Source organism: Leptonychotes weddellii, chromosome 8, assembly GCF_054177405.1.
Source record: "Leptonychotes weddellii isolate Sample4059 chromosome 8, ASM5417740v2, whole genome shotgun sequence".
Taxonomy (NCBI): domain Eukaryota; kingdom Metazoa; phylum Chordata; class Mammalia; order Carnivora; family Phocidae; genus Leptonychotes; species Leptonychotes weddellii.
Genome location: NC_138376.1, coordinates 64,518,811 through 64,545,664, shown reverse-complemented (window position 1 = coordinate 64,545,664; position 26,854 = coordinate 64,518,811). Strand labels below are relative to the sequence as shown.

Genomic DNA, 26,854 nt, shown 5'->3' with positions numbered 1-26,854 from the left:
AGAATAAATGACTTTAGCCAAATTATAGGATACAAAAATTAAAATACAAAAATAAGCTGCATTTTATATACTAACAATGAACAACCTGAAAAGGAAATTAAGAAAACAATTCCATTTACAGTATCAACAAAAAATAAAATACTTAGGAATAAACCTAACCAAGAAGGTGAAAGACTTGTACCCTGAAATCTACAAAACACGGCTGAAAGACATTAAAGACAAGTAGATGGAAAGATCCCTGTATTTGTGGATACAAAGACTTAACATTGTTAAGATGTCCAGCTATAAAAACTATCTAAGAATTCAATATAATTCCTGTCAAATCGCAATGATGTTTTTTGCAGAGAGAGAAAAATTTATCCTAAAATTCATATGAAATCTCAAGGGACTCCCAATAGCCAAAACAATTTTGAAAAAGAACAAGTTTGAAGTGTCATACTTCCTCACTTCAAAATAATCTGTAAAGCTACAGTAATCAAAACAGTGTGGTACTAGCATAAAGACAGACATATAGGCAATACAATAGAGCAAAAAGGCCAGAAACAAACCTTCACATATATGGTCAAATGATCTTCAACAAGAGTGCCAAGATCACTCAATGAGAAATGGACAGTCTCTTCAACAAATGGTGCTGGGAAAACTCATGTCCACATGCAAAAGAATGGAGTTGGACACTTACCATAGACCATATAAAAATTTAATCCAAAATGGATTAAAGATCTAAATATAAGACCCAAAACTATAAAACTCCTAGAAGAAAACAAAGGGGATAAGCTTGAAGACACTGGACTTGGCAAGGATTTATTGGATGTAACACCAAGGTACAGACAACAAAAACAAAAGAGGTAACTACAACTACATCAAACCTAATATTTTTTATGCATCAAAAAGACAGAATCAACAGAGTGAAAAGGCAACCTACATAAAGGAAGAAAATATTTGCAAATCATATATCTGATAAGGGGTTAATATCCAGAATATATAAAGAATTCTTATAACTGAACAATAAAAAAATCAAATAATCCTATTATAACGTGGGCAAAGGACTTTAACAGACATTTCTCCAAAGATGATATACAAACGTCCAACAAACACATGAAAAGGTACCCAACTAATCATCAGAGAAATGCAAATCAAAACTACAATGAGGTATCACCTCATACCCATTAAAATAATTACTATCAAAAAAACCCCCAAAAAACCAACAAACCCAGAAAATTAGTGTTGGTGAGGATGTGCAGAAATTGGAACCTTTGTGCACTGTTGATGGGACTGTAAAATGGTGCAACTTCTATGGAAAACAATCTGGAAGCTCCTCAAAGTTAAAAACAGAACTAGCTACCATATGATCCAGCTATTCCACTTCTGGGTATGTATACAAAAGATCTGAAAGGAGGGTCTTCAAGTGATATGCATATGCACCCCCATGTTCATAGTAGTACTACTCACAAGAGCCAAGAAGTGGAAGCAATCCCAATGTCTACCAACAGATGAATAAACAAAATGTGGTATATCCATGCAATGGAATATTATTTACTCTTAAAAAGGAAGAAATCCTGTGATATGTTGGATATGCTACAACAAGGATGATCCTTGAGAACATTATACTAAGTGAAATAAGCCCATCACAAAAAGGTAAATATGGTATGATTCTACTTATAAAGGTAACTAAAGTAATCGAAGTCACAGACACCAAAAGTAAAATGGTGGTTAACCAGGGGCTGGGAGAGGTGTGGTAGAGGGAGTTGATATTGAATCGTTACAGAATTAAAAAAAAAAAAATTGTTGGGGAGACTGGGTGGCTCAGGCGGTTAAGCATCTGACATCAGCTCAGGTCATGATCTCGGGGTCCTGAGACTGAGCCCCGAATCAGGTTCCATGCTCAGCAGGGCATCTGCTGGCCCCCCTCCCACTGCCCCTCCCACCACTTGTGCACACTCTCTCTCTCACATAAATAAAATCTTAAAAAAAAAAGTTACAGAATTTTAGTTTTGCAAGATGAAAAGTTCTAGAGATATGGTTTACAACAATATGAATATACTTAACACTACCTGAACTATACAATTAAAAATGATTAAATGATACATTTTCTTATGTGTTTTTTACTACAATGAAAAATAAATTTAAAATATCAATGTAATACTATTAGTCACAAATACCCAAATTTAGAAATTTAATAAAAACACAACACTTCAAGCTACAGGTAAGTGTTTCTTAACCATGGCTGCACAATTATGTTGATCTTCTAAAAAGTACTGATGCCTGGGGCTCAGACCCAGAGACTCTGGTCAGAGGCAGGCCTCCACTACTGAAATTTCAGTCTAAAAACTCTCTAGGTAATTTAAGCACAGATAGGACTGAGAACCACTGCTCTAGGTATCTATATTTCAGTGTCCAAATTACCAATTAGGGATAGTCTTAATCTTCACCCTACCCCTCACTCTTTCTTGAGGGAATATGTTACATTCATAAGAAATAGAATTTTTTACTTAAAAGATTTCAGAATTTCTTAAATCACGCTGCTTGGTTTTTCATTAAATCTGAAACTTTATGGTCATTACCTGACTATGGTAAAACTTTATGATCATAACTGATTTTCTGACACGGCTGCTATAAAACAGAATTTTTGAAGACTGGGGGTGCTTGGGTGGCTCAGCTGGTTAATCATGTGCCTTCAGCTCAGGTCATGATCCTGCTCAGCAGGGAGTCTGCTTCTGCCTCCCCTCCCCCCACTTCTGCTCTCTTACTCTCTCAAATAAATCTTAAAAAAAAAAAAAAATTTTTTTTAGACTAAAAAAATTCCATGCCATAGATGAACCCAGTTAGTATGCAATACTAAAATTTTCGTGTGAAGTAAGATTTTACTATGAGTTCTGAACCGAATTAAGTTGACATATTTATCCATGTAACTTTATTATAAAATACACTCATTAAAATAGAATGCTTCAAGATGTTTCAAGAAACCAATGAGTGTATTTTAAAACCATTTTTAGTAAAAATGAAAATCTAGGGGTCACTACATTTATATTTAATTATATAAGAGTATAATCAATGTTAAATACAAGTATGTCATCAGTCTAAAATGGGAGTGAACACTTCTATAGGCTTACTACAGTTAAGTTCTATCAGCTTAATTCTATCCAGTCACTGATCCTCAAGGATCTAAGGGTTATATATAAGTAAAAGGCAGTCTAATTTAGAAGTGATTTTTAAAAATAAAATCTAAAATGTTCCACTTATTTTTTATGCCAAGACAAGGTCAATTAAGGGCACAGAAGAGAGAAGGACATAAGGCAAAAAAAAGGGAAATCAAACAAGAAAGAAAGAAACAGGGAGAGAAAGGAAAGAGAATAAAAGAGAAAAGAACGAAACAAAACCAAAGAGAAACAAGTTAGGCCAACTGTATTTCTAAAAGTACTTAATATAGTCTTTAAGGTGCTCTTTTTATTGACTTTCTGTAAGAAATGTCCTAACACAAAATAACTGTCAATAGATTTAAGTCTAATTTTCAGAGTCACTTTTTCTGGCATTCTCTGTATACACATATAAAGCTATATATACACACACGAAAAATATACCAAAAGTATCAGGGTGAAGGAACTGGAGATTTACTATCCAAAACTAAATGCAGCTGCATGAAATCAGATCTGTCCTCATCCCATTTACCTGGAAAGTATGAGTTATCACCAGCTCTCTCCTCCCATCTCCCCTCCAAAATATCACATCTTATGTATGCTAATATCTGGTAAAACGGAACAATTTTTCCACCTTCACTTTTAAATGCAAAGTTTATTACTGAAATAAAGACTTATTTTCTCACAAAATTCTTAAGGATTTATAAGTACTGTGGTAAAGCTTAAGCTTTAGAAATTTCCTTTGAAAAATAAGGGGTCCCGGGGAGGGAGGGAGAACTGCAGGGCTTAAGATTCAAGAAAGGACTGGCAAGCTAACAAAATATAATTTGTACAATTGCAAATTATCCCAATATAGAAGTATAAAGGACAGATTTGAAGGAATTCAGTGTGACTGTAATAGGGCGCTCTCTCAGAGTTTAGACTGTAAAATGATGACATGTACAAAATGGAAAGCAGGCTCAGGACCAATGATGCATGCACCATAAGTGTTAGAGACCTGGTACTAACCTATGCAAAATGTTATTAAAGCTAGAACCCAAGATGACCCCTAGCTCACCAAAAATGTTGAGAACAATCAAATTGGCAGAGGTGGGTAACTCCTGGAGAAAAGACTGCTACTTGGGTTTAACTATGTATTATTTATGATGACAGAGAAAAAGGAGAATTCCTCTAATGGTGGTTCTGTTAATAACCTTTAGATTTAAAAGGGCAGAACAATGGAGCAAATGGAAACAGATGGAAAAAGTTATTTTCAAAATGGGGCTGAGCAAAAGATATAATCCTGAATAAGTCTCAAAATTAATTATATTAAAAACATGGCTTGTGATTGTTCAGAAGATACGTGAGTGTTAAGAGCTGAGAGAGATACACTAAACATAAATTAGGTTACACTTGTCACAAAAATGATCTCAATATGTATCAGAGACCCGAATGTAAAATGTGAAACTATAAAACTTCTTTGAGAGAAATCTACAGAACTCTAGGTTTGGTAATGAGTGAGTATGTATGTATGTACATATGTATGTATTGCTATTTTTATATTATTTCATTTTAATTTCAGTATAGTTAACATAGTGGTAATGAGTTTTTAGATAAAACACCAAAAACATGATCCACAAAAGAAAAAATTCGTAAGTTGGACTTCATTAAAATTTTAAATTTCTGCTCTGTGAAAGACATTGTTAAGAAAAAGGATGAATTGGGGCGCCTGGGTGGCTCAGTCGTTAAGCGTCTGCCTTCGGCTCAGGTCATGATCCTGGGGTCCTGGGATCGAGTCCCACATCGGGCTCCCTCCTCGAGGGGAAGCCTGCTTCTCCCTCTCCCACTCCCGCTGCTTGTTCCTGCTCTCGCTATCTCTGTCTCTGTCAAATAAATAAATAAAATCTTTAAAAAAAAAAAAAAAAGAAAAAGGATGAACCAGACTGAAAGAACATACTTGCAAAACTCATATGTGATAAAGAACTTATATCCAAAATATACTGTTAAAACTTAACAATAAGAAAACAAACAACCTGATCAAAAAATAGGGAAAAAAAAAATCTAAAGGGATGCCTCACCAAAGATATACAGATGGCAAATATGCATATGAAAACATGTTCAGTATCTTATGTCATTACAGAAATGCTAACTGAAACAAAAATGTGGTATTACTACACACCTATTAGAATGGCTACAATTCCCAAAACAGGTAATCCCAATTACTCAATGAGGGTCTAGAGCAACAGGAATTCTCATTCACTGCTGGTGAGAATACAGAATGGTATAGCCACTTTAGAAAACAGTTTGGCAGTTTCTTACAAAGCAAAACATAGTCATCCCATATGATCTAGCAATCTTAACCCTAATATTTACCCAACTCATGTGAAACTTATGTCCACCCAAAAACTTAAATGCAAATGTTTACAGCAGCTTTATCATAAAGAGCAATGGTAGTAAACAAGATGTCTTTTAATAGGTGAATGAAGAAACTGGTACATTCATACCACACATAATATCATGGAACACTATACAGCAATAAAAAGGAATGAGCTGTTAAGGTATTCAAGACATAGATGAATGTTAAATGCATACTGCCAAGTAAAAGAAGCTAGGCCAAAAGGCTATAATTTTACGACAATCTCGAAAAGGCAAAACTATAGAGATGGTAAACAAATCAGTAGTTATCAGGTGTTCAGGAGAGGGTTCAGTGGGTAAAGATAGTTGATTTTTTTATGGCAGTGAAAGCTACCTGTATGATACTGTAATGGTGGATACATGGTACTAAGGATTTGTCAAAGCCTATAGAACTTTACAGCACAAACAAGAAATCTTAAGGTATGCAAATTTAAAAAAATTATTTAGGAGGTTGAGGAAGCCCAGGATGAAATGAAGAATACGGCAAAAAGAATAATAATAAATAAATAAATACATTTAAAAAATCTAACTGTATTACAAATGTTATGAAAGAACTTCACTGAAAGTGGTAGGGAAATAAAGTGCTCACCTAACTAACTTTGGATGAGTGGAGTCTATAAGAAAAATGGTAAGAGAAATTGTATATAAGCATTGTATTCTAATCAGTAAAGTTGTTTTCCACAGAGGTATAAGTTATCAATCCTGAAACCACTATACATGTACACTAAGACTGATTAATTAAGTATATAGATGGCCAATGGTAGGAGGTCAGTCTGAAAAGACTATATTACTGCATGATTCCAATTATAGGACATTCTGTTGAAGTGAGAGGTTAGAGATAAGCAACAAGACTAGAATGACTGGAAGACATCAGCATGAACCCTCCTATTTAGTTTGATATAAATACAGCTGGTTACATATGGAAATATTTACTGATGTGTCTACACACAGATTAGTATATCTACATATATTTTCTTGCTTTGTCTGTTGAGAGGTCCTAGAAGTAATGACACCCTAGAAGCAATGTCACTTCAGTAGCAAAAAACACACCCAGTTATCAGGTCTTGGTTTCTATTACTGTTCTCTAAGAAAAAAGAACAAGGCCTCCTTGGAAAAACAGCTGATTCAAGGACTGGGGCAGGATATACGCAAAATAAGCTGGAGTACCTTATAGTGCCAGAAAGCAAGAAAGTACCTCAAATAAAAAACATAATCCATAATGACAGGGGTATGTCAAAGGGACACAGAAATTAAATCAGAGGGTTCCCAATGGCCAAAACTGGGTCAATTTGAGTTAACAAAATAAATAAAATAGTATTGGATTATGACTAAAGTATAAAATGAATATCCATTAGTCCATACGGATATAAATAAATGACTAAATAAATGGGGGAAAGACAAATCTGTGTACATTCCAATAATCTGTGTAGATACTGCCCCCCTTCAGGGGGTGGAGCTTAAATTTCCACCTCTTAACTGTGGGCTGCATGTAGTAACTTCCTTCCAAAGAGTACTGTATGGAAAGGGAGAAAAAGAATAACTTTAAAGTGGAGCCTGACACACTACCTCAGCCAGGTGATCAAAATTAGTATCAACAATGAGAAGTCATGTGGATAGTATGTACCCTTGATATGATGTAATAACAATGGCATTTTACCTCTGTGATCTTCCTCCCCAAATCCATAAGCCCAGTTCTAATCATGAGAGCAACATCAGACAACTCCCAATTAAGGGACATTCTACAAAATACCTGACCAGTATTCCTCAAAACTGTCAAGGTCATCAAAAACAAGGAAAGTCTGAAAAATTGTCACAGCCAAGAGGAGCCTAAGAAGACATGACGACTAAATGTAATGTGGTATCCTGGATGGGATCCTGGAACAGAAAAAGGACATTATGTAAAAACTAAGGAAATCTGAATAAAGTATGGAAGTTAGTTAATAACAAAGTATAAACACTGGTTTATTAACTGTGACAAATGTATCATACTAATGTAAGATATGAAGAGTAAGGAAAACTGGTAGTGGGGTATATGAGAACTCTTCACAATTTTCCTGTAAATCTTAAACTATTCTAAAATAAAAAGTTCATTTTAAAAAATAATAAATCAGGTCATACTAACCTATATTAAATATTATTACTTAAAAGAACTCTAGTTAAATACTTGTTACGGTGTTATGGTCTTTCATCAAATCCTTATATACAAAAAAGAACCATGGAGCAGACATAAGGAAAAACAGGCATATTTTATCAAACAACCATAATCAAAGAGTATTGATTAAAGGACTGAAGGCAAGAAGGAAGATTTCTGTAAGTATCCCAGGGGCTAGGTTTTTGGACATGACCATTTTATGATTATTTTCAAGGACCTGGATGCCAACAGAATATATGTTAATAAGAGGAAACTGGTAAGGACAAAAACCTTGAATAACAAAATCAAGACTGAAAATAATATTGAAAAGTTGCATACACAGAATCAATCTAACAGTGAAATTAAGCAGGGGAAAAAAAAAAAGCAATGCTTCATGTGCCAAAAGACAAAGCATAAAAATGTAGTTGGTAATTTAAGGGTAGCATTTATATTTAAAAATTTTTGTGTGATTTTTGTAATCTCACTGAGTTGTGAGAATGATAGGCTACCCAAAAAGTTTAATGTCATCTTAAGTAACACAAAGTATAAATTGTTAGGATGAAAAATGAGAGTAAAAGACCTCAAAGTTGGCCAGATCATATTTAGGGTACACATTAAGTTCTGAGAATTACATATTAAAGAGAACAACAAAATGCACTAAAAAAACCCCAGGAATCGTGATTTAGATTTAAAATCTTTAAAAATCTCAACTGCTATGGCATGCAAGAGGGATTTATACTTTGTTTGACATGGCTCTAGGGGTAGCACTAAATCCAAAAGATGGAATTCTAAGAAGGTAGTTTTCACAACTTTCATAGTGAAGATTTTCTAATCATAGGTTAAGAACAGACTGAAGTACACAGCAAACCACCTCTCTAGCGAATAAACTGGTGTTTAAGAGAAGGCCAATTTATTAGTGATATTTAGAAGGGAGTTAAAATTGGGTAAAAAAAATAAGCATTCATTGTCTTTCCAATCCTGAGATTATGACCAAAGAAAGGTACAAGTAATATGTAAGCTTAAAGTTCCTGTGATATTCAAAGGCCATCTACTTGAATTATGTTGATTTAGTTATTAGAGTTACTTTATTCTAGGATGCTAACACCTTAAAGTGAAACCAGCATTTCCACCCACCCTCAATCCCCCAAATCAAAGAGCATTTCTCGGGTTGTTAGCTGGGTTGTAGTGAGTCCAAACTCAGTCAATAAAAAAAAGAAGTTCAGGATTAAGTAGATTACTGTTCAAATACTGTATCAAACCTCCAAAGGCTTCTCTATAAACAAACTAATGAGCATAGCCTCCTGAAGTGCATTCATTATTCTCTAAGCTCTAGTTCTCTTCAAACTTGCTGTAGTTAAGTTAAACTAAGAGGCTGGATATTTAAAACTACAAGTTCCCCATCCTTTTGAATCATCAAGTTTGAAAATGTAAATAAATTATTATTTTTGTGTAAAATGTTAATTCCTTCAACTTTTTCAAAAGAGGTAATAAACATACACTTCTAGCTTTTGTGATTATCCATAAAATGACTCCCATCAAAGAGACATTCTAAGTAGCAGAGGACCAAGTAAAGACTATGGCTGCAAAATCTCTGTCATTTAACATCTGATTGCTTCATTGAGTTGTATTAAAGTCTGGCTACCTACAATCCACTGCTATTGTAAGAAACTGTTCTTGGCTGAATAGTCCAAATTACTCCAGTAGCTATGTCAGGCAAAGAACAAGAAATAAAGCAGCACAGAGATAGGCAGAGGCTTTGTTAACAGAAACGATGTTAGGCACATTAAAGCAAGTAAGGAAACTGAGCATATATTCTTTTAAAATAAATTTTAAATCTCTGCTAAGGTAAAGGTTCCATTTTCCTGTTTTAGTGTAATGTGTGTGTTTTAGCAAAAATGCTCTTCAGAAACTGACAACAGAAAAAAGGAGTTAATTCTTTACTTAAGCCAGGTGCGATTTTATTAGGCTAGGTGCAACAGGGCATGATATAAAAAGGAGAGAAGTCCTGACTTCAATTCCTGGCTCTGCCTCACAACACTGGCAATGTAATATAGAAAAGACAACCAATCGTCCTGAGCCTCCATTTTCTCATCTGTAAAATAGGGATAATAAAGATCCTACCTTTTTCACAGGATCATCAAGGTTAAATGAAACCATGAATATAAAAGCACATTTCAAACTGTTAGGAACTATACAATGTAATCTGATATTATTATTAATATATTACATCCAGTATTTCCAAAAGCTGAATAGATTAGAAAGTATAATTTGATTATAAGAACAAAATCATAGTGGTATTAGTATTGTGGGAATATAACTAATATGCCAAAGGCAAAAAAAATCCAAGATTCTCAACTTTTAAATGTTGTTCTTATTATTAATTTAAATAATGAGAGTCCACTCCCCATTTCTCCAAGGTCTTGAGAATACTGTAGTTAATCTGTGGATATCCTTGATGGAAGGGGGGTACTAAAAATAATTTGCTTGTGAAAATTAAGGAACAGGTAACATTGCTAGAACTATCAGGAAAGCATGGAGAAATGGTAAGAGGGGAGCCAGGAAGGAAAAACCAGCTTGAAGAGAAGTCTGGAGAATGTCTGGAAAGCCTTTCAGTAAATATCAACGTACATAGTGTTCACAAGCAACGGACCTAACACTCCTTTCTCAGCCTTCACCATTTGCTATCACATAGCAAAAAGCTAAAGTTTGCCATCAATCAACAAGCAAAGCAGCAATAAACAACAGAAGAAGTTTATTTACTTCTTTAGTTAAATACCATGGGAAAAGTTTGAGTGAAATCTGGGCACTTTCCTAAATAATTTCAAGAAAAGTACCAAAGACATTAACTGTGCTCTTCTTCATGGTATATACCATTTTTTTGAGCTCTGAACATTAAGTGTTATACATATTATTAGTGATTTAGCCATCTACTTCCAACAGAGTGTCTGCCAGTTTGAGTTTAACCGGGATCTTTATTGCCCAAGCTCACACAATAACAACAAAACAATAAAATAAGATGGAGCGATAAGCTGTTTGAGAAAGAGTACTAATCTTAGAGACAGAAGACTTGAGAATTCTAGATTTAATTTCTTCTCTATTTTGAGGAAAATCATTTAACTACCCTACTTCTGCTTCCCCATCTGTCAAGTAGGTTATCAAATATAAGCTAGATTGCCACCTGTCAGGATATTGCAGAGGGAATTCCTCTATTTGAAAAGGTGCTGGGAAAAAATTTTAGTTTTTCTGTTACTCTAAGACTGTGTAATATCCTAAAAATACATCTTCCCCCAAATAAAATAAAGGTGAAGGGCCTCAAGCACCTCAGCTAAAATTTAATTAAATGGTCCTTCTTTGGGAAATCTTGAGATGAATTATATTTATCAAAACAATTTTAAGTACTTATTTTTTTTCTAATCTAATGATTCTTTTTTTTTCTCTCTCTCTAGAAAATTTACCTTTATCCTTATCCAATGGTTCCTGGGAAAGAATAGTGCACAGTACCGGGTTTTTCCACACCCCAGTCTCTTGAGCTAGAGTAGCTAAAAAATGCAATTCACAGCTGCCATTCTCCATCAGCTTTTCATGAGCTACCTATAAATATTAAATAAACATCCAAAGAATTACAACAGATTTTTAAAAGCAAGCTTATCAGGCTCTAAATATAATACTAAACTTTTGAAAAATAAGATTTTTATCTTTAAAATTTCACATCACATTACAAAGTGCTGAATTCCTTTACTTCTGATTCTTAAAGATGAATCTCAAGAATTGTATCAACTGTAAATTTTAAATAAATACAATGTATTTCTAGTGATAAGTCAAAATTATTTTTCCCCCAAAATCTAAACCAAGAGCAAAGTTACTTCTGAAGGAAGCTATCAGAATATCCAAGCATAAAAGACCTTACACATTTTATATCCTTTGTGTTAGTAAAAAACTTTTTCCAAAAAAACTTCTATCATTAATAAAGGACAGATTTACATCAAGGCCTAAGTGACAACGTACACATATTCCAACAAAAGGGACTTATGAAAACAACTAAATGCATGATTTTTCATTTATTCATTACATAGCCTTGGCAATATTCTATTTAAAACTGACACTAAAACTTGCTTACTAGTTGTTTCCAAGTGTTCATGCAATTAGCATATTCTTCAAGACACAAAAGACCAATGGTTTTTATTCAATTCAGAAAAAGTTTATTGGGACTTTCTATGGGCAAAGGACTAGGGAAGAGAGCAACTGGTCCCTGCATTTATGAGGCTTATCCTCTAGTGGGGTAAAGAAAGTTAAAACAGTAAAACACAGGCAAAATGAAACATATGCTATTAAGCAGGTATAAAATAACCCCAACGAAGCTCTGAAATGAGAGCAAAGTGTCATGGAAACTCTTAAAGCTACATGCTATGTTTTTAGTCTATTCCTCAAAACCATAAAGTCTCCCCACTGCAACAAGTTCCAGTGCTTTAAGAAAGTTTCTTCGAGCAATTGCTAAAAGCTACCATATAAGGATTTAAAGAGTTACTTCCTTCTCATTAACCCCATATGAAAAAGTATCAACTAGTGCTACTGTTTCAAAAAGGAAAGTTTAAAAGTTTATCATATGCTGACAAAATAGCATGAGGAATTCAGTATTATATTTGTATATAAACAACTTAATTCATTCTGGGATAGAGTGCCAAACAATGAAAAGTTCTAAAATAATTATTTGCCTAAAAATAAATACTTGCTGGCAAAACAACCTAAGACATGAGTTACTGATATGCTGAAGTAGAAATTGCGTGATCAAAAAGTTAGTTGCAACGTGACAAGACAAGACACCTTCATTTCAACAGTTAAGTATTATGTGTAAGACACTATATGGAATCCTATAATAGTAATAAGATATGAAACCTACCTTCAAGAATTTTGCAATTGATGAAGATTTTAATGGTTTATATTAAAATAGCAAAGCTGACTTCTCTAACTACAGTTTATTTCACATGCTTCTAAAATTTGAAACTAATTATCTTTAATATATCTCCTACAGAAAAAAAAACATCAAGCCAAAAATATTTTATGAACTCTGGCTAGAGAAAGAGAAATACTTTCTGAAACTAGCTAGCAAAAACATTCTTTTTAATCAATTAATCAAAACTTACTTGAAGCTATAGTATATACAGCACAATCTAGTGCTTGAAACAAAGTTTAACATTCTTGAAAATACTCCAAGACAACTAAGTACTAAATTGCATAGTACTTCTATAAGGTAGAATAACAACACTAAATAAGAGAGACAAAGCATGTGTTTTCAGTTATAGGAGAAAAGCATGGACTTTGGAATAAAGAACCTTGATTCAAACAACTACTCTGTAATATTAGCTGTATAAATTTAGGTAGCTAAATATTTTAAAGTATGAGCCTCAGTTTCCTCACCTTTAAAATGGGAAAAATATACCTACCCCCACAAAGTTTTCGTAAGAATTAAATGATATATTAAATTCGTGTAAGGCATATTGCAGATGTTCAGCAATTAAACTGTTTCTAAATACAAATTAGGGCATTTTCTTTTGTTTTCCCTTACTGGTCTGGCAAAGTGCTAATTAACTGCTCCTAAAGAACAGTGCAATATTCAACCAATCTATCTAAATGCATATCTTCATTTAACACACATTTATGAACATCTACTATATGCATGACATTAGTGTTAATAAGAGCTGCAATTAATGCTGGTTATTCCCTAGATGTTTTAAAGTGTAGCCAAATAATTTTTTAAGAATAAAGAAAAGGATATACGATATACCTAAATGAAATCTAATAGGTAAATATTCTTACCTGCACCAGTGTCTGAAATTGTTCCCACTGTTTATCTGATAACTCAACAGGCAGACACAGTAGAAGTTCAACACAGCTTCTAAAAAAACAAAAAATTGGTAAGGATACAAATATTTATTAAAATTCAAAGTAAAAATAAATAATCCTAGTATCAGTAGATACCCCATAACTACTCTATTTAAAATTAAACTATCATAAGACTGAGATACCGAATTAAAACAAAAAAGCTGAATCTAATTTTTTATTTACTCAAAGGTCTACTCACAATGCCAAGCGTTCCAGAACCAATGCTACATTTTCACATTCAGAGGTAAGATAAGGTCGGGCTTTAACATAACTTTGGATAGCCACTGTGTATACCTCCAATAAAGGTAAAGGATCTTCTGAAGTTTTCCATTTCTCTGCATATTCAAGGAGTGTCTGTTTTGGAAGGAATAATAAAAAGTATCCAATGTAAATCAAAATACACACAGGCTAATCAACTGTTTTTCTTTCCTCCCTTAGAAATTTTGAAAAATAACATTTTTTATTTTTAAAAACAAAAAGCAGCTTACACCGATTACAATATTAAAAGTAATAAAGTCACAGTCTTATTTCCAACAGCTCTCTGTAAGAGAAAAGATTAGTGTTAATTATCCAACAACAGCATCGTTTCATGATGTAAGGAGTGCAAGCATTATCTTCTTTCTTCTCTATCAAAATGACACCTTTCACCTCAAAACTCCTAAGATTTAAAAGTTATTTTAAAAAGAAGATACCTAGACCAGCTTGACCAGAAGGCATGCAGTAAAGAATTTCAAATATTTTTGTTTCTATTTTTCATATAAGGAGCATAAAATTCAATACCTAAAATAAATAAATTGCATATAGTCAGAAGACATGTAATTTTTCAGTTAATAAAAAAATAATAGTACAACCTATCACTATTTTTATGACAACCTTTATCATTTAAAAAATCATCTAAAGTACTTCAACATACATAAAATGTATATTAAAGATTAAAGAATGATAAGGTGAAGTAACTTTTGCAATAAAGTGCTTATTTTTTAAAAATAAAAACTCTTTATCCCTTAATGAAGTAAATATTTCAAATATGCCTTATCAGAATTACGAAAAGTAAATAAACAAAAAAAGACAACCCCCCAACCCCCCGCTGTTTATCCTATAGAAGGAAGAGGTGGAAGAAACTGGCAGCAGCATTTAAAGACACCCACATTTAAGACTCTACACTATTAAAATAGTGAGTTACTAAAAAGTATTATCAAAAAGGTTCTATAATTATACTAAATAAAGAAGGACTCTAGGGACGCCTGGGTGGCTCAGTCGTTAAGCGTCTGCCTTCGGCTCAGGTCATGGTCCCAGGGTCCTGGGATCGAGCCCGCATCGGGCTCCCTGCTCGGCGGGAAGCTTGCTTCTCCCTCTCCCACTCCCCCTGCTTGTGTTCCCTCTCTCGCTGTGTCTCTCTGTCAAATAAAGAAATAAAATCTTTAAAAAAAAAAAAGGACTCTAATTGTTTTTATAATATAGAAAACTGCCATAGTTGGTCCTCTTCACACTTCAAGATTTAAGACTCCTCTCCCCACATGTGGACATTCAGGTACCCTTTCCCAGAAAAGAGGGTATCTTGAATGAAAACTCCATGAGGGCTTATATCCTCTCTGGCATAGAGAAACAGCTTTTAAAAAATATGTAGATAGGTAGAAAGGTAGGAAGAAAGTTAGAAAGTTAGGAGGGAGGGAGGAAGAACTTACATTCTGCTATCAAACACTCAAAACACTGCCTTGTCCTCTCTACTACCTGTAACAGTAGTAAGTGATCAGAGAGAATAAGGAAGGAAGGACTAGAAAGGGTAAGCTGGTAAATTAAAGAGCAGCATAATAACAACTCACTCTCTGAGCAGTCATATATTCACAGACCGATTCTCTCCAAGTTGGACAGAAGTGCAGGTAACCTGGAGACCCTAACTTGCCACTGACATCTGAAGTGAGGGCAGTCTTGTGGGACTGAGCCCTTTAACCTAGGGGGCGTTTGATGCTAAGTTCAGGTAGTTACTGTCAGAATTTAATTGTAGGACACCTATTTGGTGTTGGAGAGTTAGAGAAATGGTACTGGGAAAGAGCATGTATTTCGTGTTAGCAGTAAAAAAAGAAAAAATCCCTCAACACAACTTATAAATATCTAGCCTCCGAGTCTTCTCCCTCTCCCTCTGCCCCTCCCCCTGACTTGCATGTGCACGCACGCTTGCTTGTGCGTGCTTTCTCTCTCAAATAAAAATAAATAAAATCTTAAAAAAAAAAACTTATAAAATCTAAACCAAACCTACCAAATGAATAGAAAGATCTGCATTTTGGGATTGCTGGTAATCATCTATTTCTAGGAATGAAACAGATTATAATGTTCTGTTTTTAATGCTGGTTTTAATGTGTTCCTTGGGCGTTTTATGGTGATGTGGCAGAGGATGACCTCACATCTTCAAGAATTTCAGAATTAACACCAACTGTGCATACAATTCTTACTTTAGCTAGCACCTGTTTCTACACAGTTATTAAATATTATTTTTTTTCTGGAAAAACATGTTTAGATGTCTAGGAAATTTCATGCCTGGCAAATGTTTCTACTCTAACATGGATTGGATTGAATGCTTAGGTTTCCCCTATTAGTCCTCTAGCAGTAATGAATCAATTTCCAGAAGAGTTTTAATTTTTGCTGGAAAAGAAGAGAAAATATAGCATACCATTTTCCCAGTGGGTTTGAAATTATAAGCTTCTTCCTTTTCTTATCTCCTAACCAAAAGAAACCCTAAAAAAGGTCATACATTTCTACATATATGTACATACATATCTAGGCATACCTCATTTTATTGCACTTCTTATGTTTCAAAGGTATTGCGTTTTTTAAAAATTGAAGGTTTTTGGCAACCCTGCATTGAGCAAGTCTATCAGCACATTTTTTCCAACAGCATTTGCTCACTTTGTGTCTGTCACATTTTGGTAATTCTTACACTATTTCAAACTTTTTCATTATTATTATATTTGCTATGGTGATCTGTGATCAGTGATCTTTAATGTTACTACTGTAATTGTTTAGGGCACCACAAACTGCATCCATCTAAGACAGTGAACTTAATCTATAAATGTTGTGTGTGTTCTGAATGCTCTACCGACCATCTCTCGCCCTCTCCTTGGGCCTTCCTATTCCCAGAGACCTGACAATACTGAAATTAGGGCAATTAACCCCACAAGAGCCCTCTCAGTATTCAAGTGAAAGAAGAGTCACACATCTCTTACTTTAAATCAAAAGCTAGAAATGACTAAGCTTAATGAGGAAGGCATGTCAACAGCCAAGACAAGCTGAAAGCTAGGCCTCCTAGACAAACAGCCAAGTCATGAATGCAAAGTTAAAGTTCTTGAAGGAAATGAAAAGTGCTACTCCCATGAACACACGCATGCTAATAAAGTGAAACAGCCTTCTTGTTAATATAAAGTTTTAGAGGTCTGAATAAAAGATCACCAGCCACAAGATTCCCTTAAACCAAAGCCTAATCCAGAGCAAGACCCTAACTCTCTTCTATCTATGAAGGCTGAGAGAGTTAAGTGGCAGAAGAAAAGTTTGAAGCTAGCAGAGGTTGGTTCAAGAAAAGAAGCAATCTCTAACATAAAAGTGTAAGGTAAATCAGCAAGTCACCCAGAAGATCTAGCTAAGATCATTAATGAAAGTGGCTACAGTAAACAACAGATTTTCAGTGTAGACAAAACAGCCTTCTATTGCAAAAAGATGCCACCTACGACTTCCTTAGCTAGAAAGGAGAAGTCAATGCCTGGTTTCAAAGATTCAAAGGAAAAGGCCAACTCTTTTGTCAAAGGCTAATGCAGCTAGTGACTTTAAGTGAAGCCCATGCTGAAGATCCTAGAGCCCTTAAGAATTATGCTAAATCTACTCTGCCTGAGCTCTATAAATGGGACAAAACTTGAGGGATAGCACATCTGTTTACAACATGGTTTACTAAATATTTTAAGCCCACTGTTGAAAAAAAGATTCCTTTCAGATATTACCACTCACTGACGATGCACCTGGTCACCCAAGAGTTACGATGGAGATGTACAAGATTCATGTTGTTCTCATACCTACTAATACAACATCTGTTGTGCAGCCCATGGATCAAAGAGTTATTTCAACTTTCAAATCTTATTATTTAAGAAATACTTTCATAAGGCTAGAGCTGCCCTAAACAGTGTTTCTTCTGATAGAGCTGAGCAAAGTAAGTTTAAAATGTTCTGGAAAGGGTTCACCGTTCTAAATGCCATTAAGGACATTCACAATTCATGGGAAGAGGTCGAAATATCAACATTAAAAGGAGTTTGGAAGCTGATTGCAATGCTCATGAATGACTTTGAAGGGTTCAAGACTTCAGTGGAGGAAGTAACTGCAGATATGGTGGAAACAGCCAAGAAAACTAGAATCAGAAGTGGAGCCTGAAGGTGCGCCTGGCTGGCTCAGTCAGAAGAGCATGGACTCTTGATCTCAGCCGAGGTAGTGAGTTTGAGTCCCACATGGGGTGTAGAGATTAAATTAACAACTAAAAAAAAAAAGTAGAGCCTGAAGATGTGACTATATTGCTGCAACCTCATGATAAAACTTAAAAGAGGTGAGGAGTTGCATCTTAGGGATGGGCAAAGAAAGTGGTTTCTTAAGATGGAATCTACTCCTGGTGAAGATGCTATGAAGACTGTTCAAATGACAACAAAGGATTTAGAATATTACATAAACTTAGTTGATAAAGCAGCAGCAGGATTTGAGAGGACTAACTCCAATTTTGAAATAAGTTCTACTGTGGGCAAAGTGCTATCACACAGCATCACATGCTACTGAGAAATTATTACTGAAAGGAAGAGTCAATCAAAACAAACTTCAGTGTTGTCTTATTTTAAGAAAATGTCACAGCCACCCCTACTTCAGCAACTACCACCCTGATCAGTCAGCAGCTATCATCGAAGCAAGACCCTTCACTTGCAAAAAGATTATGACTCACTAAAAGTTCAGATGATGGTTAATACGTTTTAGCAATAAAGCATTTTTAAATTAAGGTAAGTACAGGGGTGCCTGGCTAGCTTAGTCGGCGAAGCATGCAACTCTTGATCTTGGGGTTGTAAATTCAAGCCCCACATTCAGTGTAGAGTTTATTTAAAAATAAAATCTTTCAAAAAATTAAGTACATATTTTTTAGGCCTAATGCTATTGCACACTTAATAGACTGCAGTACAGAGTAATTTTATGTGCACTGGGAAACCGAAAAATTCATTTAACTCACTTTATTGTGATATTTGCTTTACTGCAGTGATCTGAAATTGAACCTGCAATATTTCCAAGGTATGCTTGTACCTACATTTTTCCCAAGACCCACATTTCTTGATATGTCTAGCTCTGCAAAGGGTACTCATACATTATTTCTTTCCTTTATGAACTCAGTTCTACTGTCCCTCAGATGAAAGAAGTTTTTAAACTTAACTCTAATAGGTAACCAAAGATGAATTCTTTTGGGTTTAACAGAGTCTGGATTGATGAGAAAAATAACTGACAAATCACAGAATGTTAGAACCAGAAAAAAACTCTCTCTTCAGGGGCGCCTGGGTGGCTCAGTCGTTAAGTGTCTGCCTCCGGCTCAGGTCATGATCCCAGTGTCCTGGGATCGAGCCCCGCATCGGGCTCCCTGCTCAGCAGGGAACCTCCTTCTCCCTCTCCCTCTGCCTGCCTGCCTGTCTGCCTATTTGTGATCTCTCTCTGTCAAATAAATAAATAAAATCTTAAAAAAAAAAGAACTATCTTTCTTCACCTCATTTTATAGATGAGGAAGAGGGAGAGGAAGCCGATTCTGGTGAAAACAGAGACCACTCAGGTGGCTATTTAGTAGTCTGGGAATAAAGTAACTAGGGAGAGGGTAGAAAGATGACAGCAGATTGAGATAATATGAGAAAAGTGATGATATACTCATAATGATTCCATATAAGAAAGTAAGTAAAAAGCTGGTTAAAAAACAAAATATCTATGTATATAAAGCTTTGAGAGTTGATATTTAGAGCTACACTAAGTGTGTTAATAGTAGAGTTTCCCTTGTTTCTCAAGGCACTAAGTTCAGGAGAACCACTGTGAAACTGAAGTATCCCCAACATAACTGGTTAATAAAATTATGCTTTCTTCAATTAAAAAAAGATTTACTTATTTATACCTCCTGCCTTAATCTATACAAGGGCTTTTAGGTGGAAATTTCAGAATGGTCTCCTAATCTTTTCACAGAATTAGAAGAGACCTTAAAGATCATTTAATTGTTTTACAGAGTAGTAATTAAAGGGTCCAGTGACCTGCATACTATTAATAGAATTGGTAATTAGCAAAGCCAAGCACCCTCATTCTCTGTGAAACATTCTGTCTACCACAAATACTGGTTGCGAACTGTAAGAGAACTATATATCTGTGGTGTTACTCTTTAACTACAAAGTACCTTTTACCTCTATTACTTCAATTATTCCTCATAACTATGAGATGAAGTACTATTTATCCAATTTGCCAGCCATACTAGAATTAAATAACCTTTTTATTGATTCAGCTTATTTTAGTTGGAAGTCAGACTCAAAGCAGCATACAAGAAAAAAAAGGAAATTAAGAGGAAGGGCAGTTCCAGGATTGGTTAGTGAAGTAGCTCAACAATGTCTTCAAGATTGTGATGAGCACTGGGTGTTGCATGTAATGAATCACTAAAGCCTATACCTGAAACTAATGTTACACAGTATATTAACTAACTGGAATTTAAACAAAAACTTGAAAGAAAAAAAGTACAAACAAATAAAAACAATGTCTTCAAGAACCCACCTATGTCAAGAACGCACCTATGTCTTCAGTCTGCTCTCCTCAGGTGGTACCCTACCCAACCCCCAGGCCTTAAGACAGTGAAACAGGTTTCTTACCCAGACTCAGCAGTAACCAGAAAGATGAGACTATCTCTTCATGTGCATCTCATTTAGGAACAAGGAAACCTTTCTCAGAAACCCAAACCCAATTGCCATCAGATTCCTCCTCAGGTCTCAATGGCCAGAACTGCATCACACACCTATGTCAAAAATCACCTAGACATCATGGAACACCCTGGATGACTTTTAAACCAATCAGAACCCACTCTCCAAGGCTGGAGATAGGGCCTGATTCTCTGAAGCGTAAAGCCATGTGGAGGAAGGAAACTGTGTGAATAAAATCAGGGTTCTGTTAGGAAAGTGAGAGAGAAGCCAGTCTTACAGTTTGGTTGTCTACTGGTTTTTATGTCCACATACCCTCAGGAATGAAGTGAATATATGTGTGCATATATGTATGTGTATTTATATTTATGTATACATATAAACATATATTTATATATACATATAAACAAAGATAAAAGTCATTGGATCTGGTTTTGAGAGGTGTGAGGGGATAGTATAGAAGATAAGAATTAGGGAAAGGAACTTAAAAGTTTTCCTGTAAGGCACCAGATTGCTTCCATTAATGAGTAAAGTATTAAATATGGCAAGAAAATATAAAACTGTGTTATATGAAGAATGATTGATGGAACTAAGGATGCTTAACCTGGATAATAACATTTACTGAATATTTACTACAGACTAGGCACTGTTTTGAGAGCTTTACATGTTAATACCTATTAGCAATTAAATAAATTACAGTACTATATTAAAATTGGACAAACTGGGATACAAAAAGATTAAAGTAACAACTCCAACACTACAGAGCTAGTTAAGAGGCAGAGAAGAGATTCAAACCCTAACAGCTTGACTTTAGGGTTTAAATTCTATGTTCTACACTTCTGGAGAAATTTTTGATTCATAGTCAAATTCACAAATTTGAAGACCTATCATGTAAGAGAAGAGTAAATTTTATTCTGTGTGGTCTCCCAAAACAAACCAGGACCACTAGGTTAAAGTTTGAAGGAGATATATTTCTGCTTCCTCTGAGGCAGAGCAGAGTTAACCAAAATAGGACAGGTTAGCCTCTTGGGACAAGAGGATCTACCACAGTTATTCAAGCAGGAGCAAGATGACTCTGAGTTCAGGATGCTGTAGGAGAGTCATATTCTGGAGACATTTTATCATGGTGGAAGAGACTACACTTACTGTGGTATGTGGGGGTGTCCTAAAGCAGTGGTTCATAGAGGTTTTGATTGCTCTATTATTTTTAAATTATTTAAATTAGCTTCTGATATTTAAAAACAAGTTTTTTAAAGGTGGGAGAGTGACAGAGGGAGAGGGAGAGAATCTTAAGCAGGCTCCACACCCAGCATGGAGCCCAAGGTTGGGTTCAATCTCACAACCTAAGATCATGACCTGAGCTGAAAGAGTCGGACGCTTAACCAACTGAGCTACCCAGGAGCCCCTAAAAATAAGTTTTCCATAAAATTTGGATTTCTGGCTTTTCTTTCTAAAACATTTAGGAATTCTGGCAACTTTGGGCCTATATTCCACTATGACAACAACTGGCTAGAGCTAAGTGATAAGCCAAGGTCCTCGGACATAAACTCTCTCGTTGCTACAAGCCTCAACTAGTTGTCTCCCTCTTTAAGAGACCTCCTGCACCCCTACAAAGTATTTGTGGTTACAGCTTCTACTCTGTGGCATTATGGAGCAAGCTTAGAGAAGAGAAAGAAATATAAGTAAAAGAAAGGTTAACAGATCATGCTCTAACAGGATCTCCAAAGTAGTGTTTTGCAACCTCTTTTTCCTTATCATCCCTTCCTAAGGAAACTTTTGATTTTTCTTCCCTAATCATCCCCCATCTCCAATGAAATTTTAATACCCAGATGTATCATATACCTGTTTATGGGCCACAAACTATTATAATATCTAAGTTTTTCTCTTGAAGAGCCCATTTTCACCCCGTTGGGAATAAAAATGCACACTTTAACATTATGGCTCTTAAACTTATTTCTCATTATCTAAGTCAGCAGAAACTGGAACATATATACTCTAGGGAGAAAGACAGTATTAACTTCCAGCAGCTTCCTTTTGTTCCTCTAAGGATTATTAGGTGAGAAAACAAAAGAATTTTAAATAAAACTACAGTAGTGTTAAATTTAATGAGCATGAGGACTAAATCACATTACTGTCCCATGTAAAGCTGAGACTAGTGGAGCGTTGGATATGTTTATACTGTTATATTCAGTTCCAATTTATATCTAGGACTGTCTAGAGTAGAAGCCCTCAAAAGTTTTGACCTCATGAATCTTTATTCTCTTAAAAATTACTGGACACTGGGGAGGGTATATGCTATGGTGAGAGCTGTGAATTGTGTAAGACTGATGAATCACAGACCTGTACCTCTAAAACAAATAATACATTATATGTTAAAAAAAAAAAAAAAGATAGTAGGAAGGGGAAATCGGAGGGGGAGATGAACCATGAGAGACTATGGACTCTGAGAAACAAACTGAGGGTTCTAGACGGGAGGGGGTTGGGGGGATGGGTTAGCCTGGTGATGGGTATTAAAGAGGGCATGTATTGAATGGAGCACTGGATGTTATATGCAAACAATGAATCATGGAACAGTACATCAAAAACTAATGATGTAATGTACGGTGATTAACATAACATAATAAAATAAAATTAAAAAAAAAAGTTAAAAACAAAAAAAAATTACTGAGGATACCAAAGATTGTTTTTTATGTGGTTTATAACCATTGATACCATATTTGAAATGAAAACTAAGATTTTTAAACTATACATCTTTTTAAAACACAATTTTTTTTTTTTTTTTTAAGATTTTATTTGACAGAGACACAGCGACAGAGGGAACACAAGCAGGGGGAGTGGGAGAGGGAGAATAGGCTTCCCGCAGAACAGGGAGCCCGATGCGGGGCTCGATCCCAGGACCCTGAGATCATGACCTGAGCCGAAGGCAGACACTTAACGACTGAGCCACCCAGGCGCCCCTAAACTATACATTTTTTAATGGATTTTAAAAAACAACAATAAACCTATCGCATGTTACTACAATAAGATATTTTTAGTGAAAAAATTTTCAAAAAATTAGTAAAATGAATGCCATTATTTTACATTTTTCAAATTTCTTCAGTGTTTGACTTAGAAAAAAAGCATGATTCACCTATTTCTGCATTTAATCTGTTGCAATATCACACATCTTGTAACCTCTGAAAGACTCCACTGTACACAAGTGAAAGAAGGCAAATAACATCTTATAGTTTTGACCCTCTGGACTCCCTGAGCATTTGGTGTGTAATGCTCTTCAAATTTCGAAGTTATTAAAATTTTAAGGTTTTGTGTAAAAATGGTGGACTGGATACACACATTTTTGCACCTTGCTCTCTCCAAACCTCACTAAAACAACAAATTTTTTAAAGTAGCAGGGGTGCCTGGGTGGCTCAGTTGATTAAGCATCTGCCTTCAGCTGAGGTCATGATCCCAGGGTCCTGGGATGGGAGCCCTGCGTTGGGCTCCCTGCTCAGTGGGGAGTCTGCTTCTTTGTGCACATGTGCACTCTCTCTCTCAAATAAATAAAATAGAATAATAAAGTAGCATAAGGTCACATAAACTAAGAAAATAGAAATGGAGGAAAGAGAAACAAAATTTTAAACACTTAAAAGCATATAGAAGAGTGGCACTCTAAAAGTGACTCCTAAGGAGACTTTACAAAAAGACACTAACTGGAGGAACACCAAAGGGCTCAAGAATTGGGAGCACTAGGTGCCTCTAGAAATGCGGGTCAAGGTGGGTCTAGGAAGAGGACTGGTTGAAAGTCTATTTAAGCGGTTAAGCCTCTCTGATTTCCTAGACCCTCTCCACAGTTAGGTGACCCAAGCTAGGAACTATTCCTCTCTATTGCCAGCAGAACCTATTCTGTAGAGAAGTTTTCTTTCTTTCTTTCTTTTTTAAAAAATAAAGGTGTCTATACACAATTGAGGGGGGTATCTTTCTTTTATAACAGGGCATTAAGTCAACTTTACACACTGATGACAGAGGCAGCTCCCTTTCTCAAGTCCTCTTCCCAAAATCATTGCCAGAACCTCCAGAGCCTTTAGTGGAGTCCTTCTCTGGGAACTCAAGAGAAAAGACCCAAATATTCTGCCAGGCTTTCCCAGGAAAAAAAAACCCAGCTAGGCTCCCTTATGGTGAAGACAACAAATGCCATTCGGGGGCTTGGAGCTCTGAATCACTTTTTCAGTAGTACACCTTTAAATATGCACAGCCAAGGACCAACTAGACATTTGATGAAAGCATCTAATAGTGAGAGATCAAAACAAACAGTAAAAAACAAAAACAAAACCACACACACACAACACAAACTCAAAAAAAAAAAACAAAACCCCAAAACAAGAAAGAAACCTGGAGTAAGCAGAGACTATGAGACTATGGGAGAAGACAAAATCCAGAAACTATCATTAATGTCCTCAAAGGTGAGAGAATATATTAGACCTATGAACAAAACACCGTATCATATTTAGAAAAAAAGATTTAATTAAACATAATAGCAGAAATGAAATCCTCAAAGAGCTAGAAGACAAACCGAGGAAATGTCGCCAGCAAGTAAAATAAAAGGGATAGGAGAGAAAAGATAAGAAAATGTGGAGAACAGTGCTCAAGGCCCCATAATTAACAACAGGAATTCCAGAAAGTCAAAACAGAGAAATGGAAGGGAAGAAATCAAAGAACTAATTCAAGTAAATTTCCAAGAATCTAAGGACATGAATTTTTTTTTTTTTTAAAGATTTTATTTATTTTTTTGACAGAGATAGAGACATAGCGAGAGCAGGAACACAAGCAGGGGGAGTGGGAGAGGGAGAAGCAGGCTTCCCGCAGAGCAGGGAGCCCGATGTGGGACTCGATCCCAGGACCCTGGGATCATGACCTGAGCCGAAGGCAGACGCTTAACGACTGAGCCACCCAGGCGCCCAGGACATGAATTTTAATGGAAAGACCCACTGAGTGCCCATCACAATTGCTGAAAGTAGACCTACACCAAGGTACTTTTTCATAAAATTTCAGAGCTCAAGGACAAAGAGGATCAAAATAAGCTTAAAGGAGGAAATAGTAGACTTCTCAACAGCAGCACTGAAGCCAAAGGAAAATGAAGCACTGTATTAAAAACTGAGGGGAAATTATTTCTATCCAACCATCATAAGTATTAAGACAGCAAAGTTATTTTCAGACATGCAAGTTCTCAAAAATTTCACCTTCTAAGCACATTTTTCCAGGATGCTACCAAAGAGGGAATTTTGCCAAAATTAGAACAAAGCAGGAAAGAACTGAGAATGATATCCAAGAAGGTAATCTAACAAAGAGAGAGGTGATGAAGATCCAAGAAGAAAGCTGTGTAACAGGCCTGAAGAATAACTGCAACCTAACGGTTCTAGCAGAAATTTCTTCAAGAGGAACTTGATAAACTACCTAATGTGCCTGAATAAGCTGAGAGGAGATTTACACAACTGAGGGAAGAGTTTGGATTCAATTAGCAATACATACACAGAAAATTCAGCTAAGGCAGTAAGTCTACAGAAAATGGCAAACAATTAGAGAATGAACATTCTTTACAAACACAAATAAAATATTTACAAAAACTAACCACAAACCAGTCAGTCACACACACACACAAAAACACACAAACAATTAATGTCATACATTTCATTCTTTGAACACAGTGAAATAAAGTTAGAAACAATTATCACAAGAATACCCTATAAGGAAAACTACAAACTTGAAATCTTTAAATGTACTTCTAAATCATGGCTAAGAAATCATAATAGAAATCAGAGAATAATACTTAGACTTGAACTATAGCAAAACACAACGTATCAAAATTTGTAGGATGCAGCTAAAGCAATCTAAAAAGGGAAATTTATAGATGCAAATGTTTATACTCCCAACTTCTGCTATAGTTTTTTCTTTAAAAAAAAAAAAACCCACACATTTGTTTCAACACAGTATGAGCAAGACATGAATTTCCCACTTGCTTATGTGTGATTTTTTTTTGGTGAGAAACATCAGGTAAAAGCTGAAAACTGAACCCAGTGGAACTGAGCTGTGCAGGAATATGCAAAATACACACAACTAAAAACATGTACCATCTATCTCAGTTCACCAGGTGTGTTGAACCACACTACACACACATGGTATTACACTTTCCGTCCAATGTCAGAGAACTCTCCTTCCACCACCTCACAGTAACTCGAAAGCTGTATCCCTTCTGACACCTACTTCCATAAGCAAACTTCAGGTCTTTTTCAAGGTCAAGTACCACATTTGTTTTAGTACTTACGTATGTCCTAACCACTAAATGTATATAAAACAGTACTACTGTTTTTATAAGGTTCTCTGTGGGGGGAGGGGAGGGAGGA

General features: G+C 35.4%; 1 protein-coding gene across 3 annotated transcripts in view; it reads right to left on the bottom strand.

The window, feature by feature from the left end:
• The window catches only part of ZNF292 (zinc finger protein 292), a 98,924-nt gene that overhangs the window by 40,614 nt on the left and 31,456 nt on the right, over window positions 1-26,854 (bottom strand). Inside the window, exons 2-4 of one of the 3 annotated variants that reach the window (XM_081828613.1) lie at window positions 13,739-13,893; window positions 13,474-13,552; window positions 11,115-11,250 (exon numbers count right to left, since the gene is read on the bottom strand). In XM_081828613.1, the coding sequence (XP_081684739.1) occupies window positions 11,115-11,250; window positions 13,474-13,552; window positions 13,739-13,893 (370 nt within the window). Of the gene's footprint in view, window positions 1-7,278; window positions 7,402-11,114; window positions 11,251-13,473; window positions 13,553-13,738; window positions 13,894-26,854 lie in introns of those variants that run through there. The other 2 variants (XM_081828614.1, XM_081828615.1) reach the window with 2 other exon arrangements.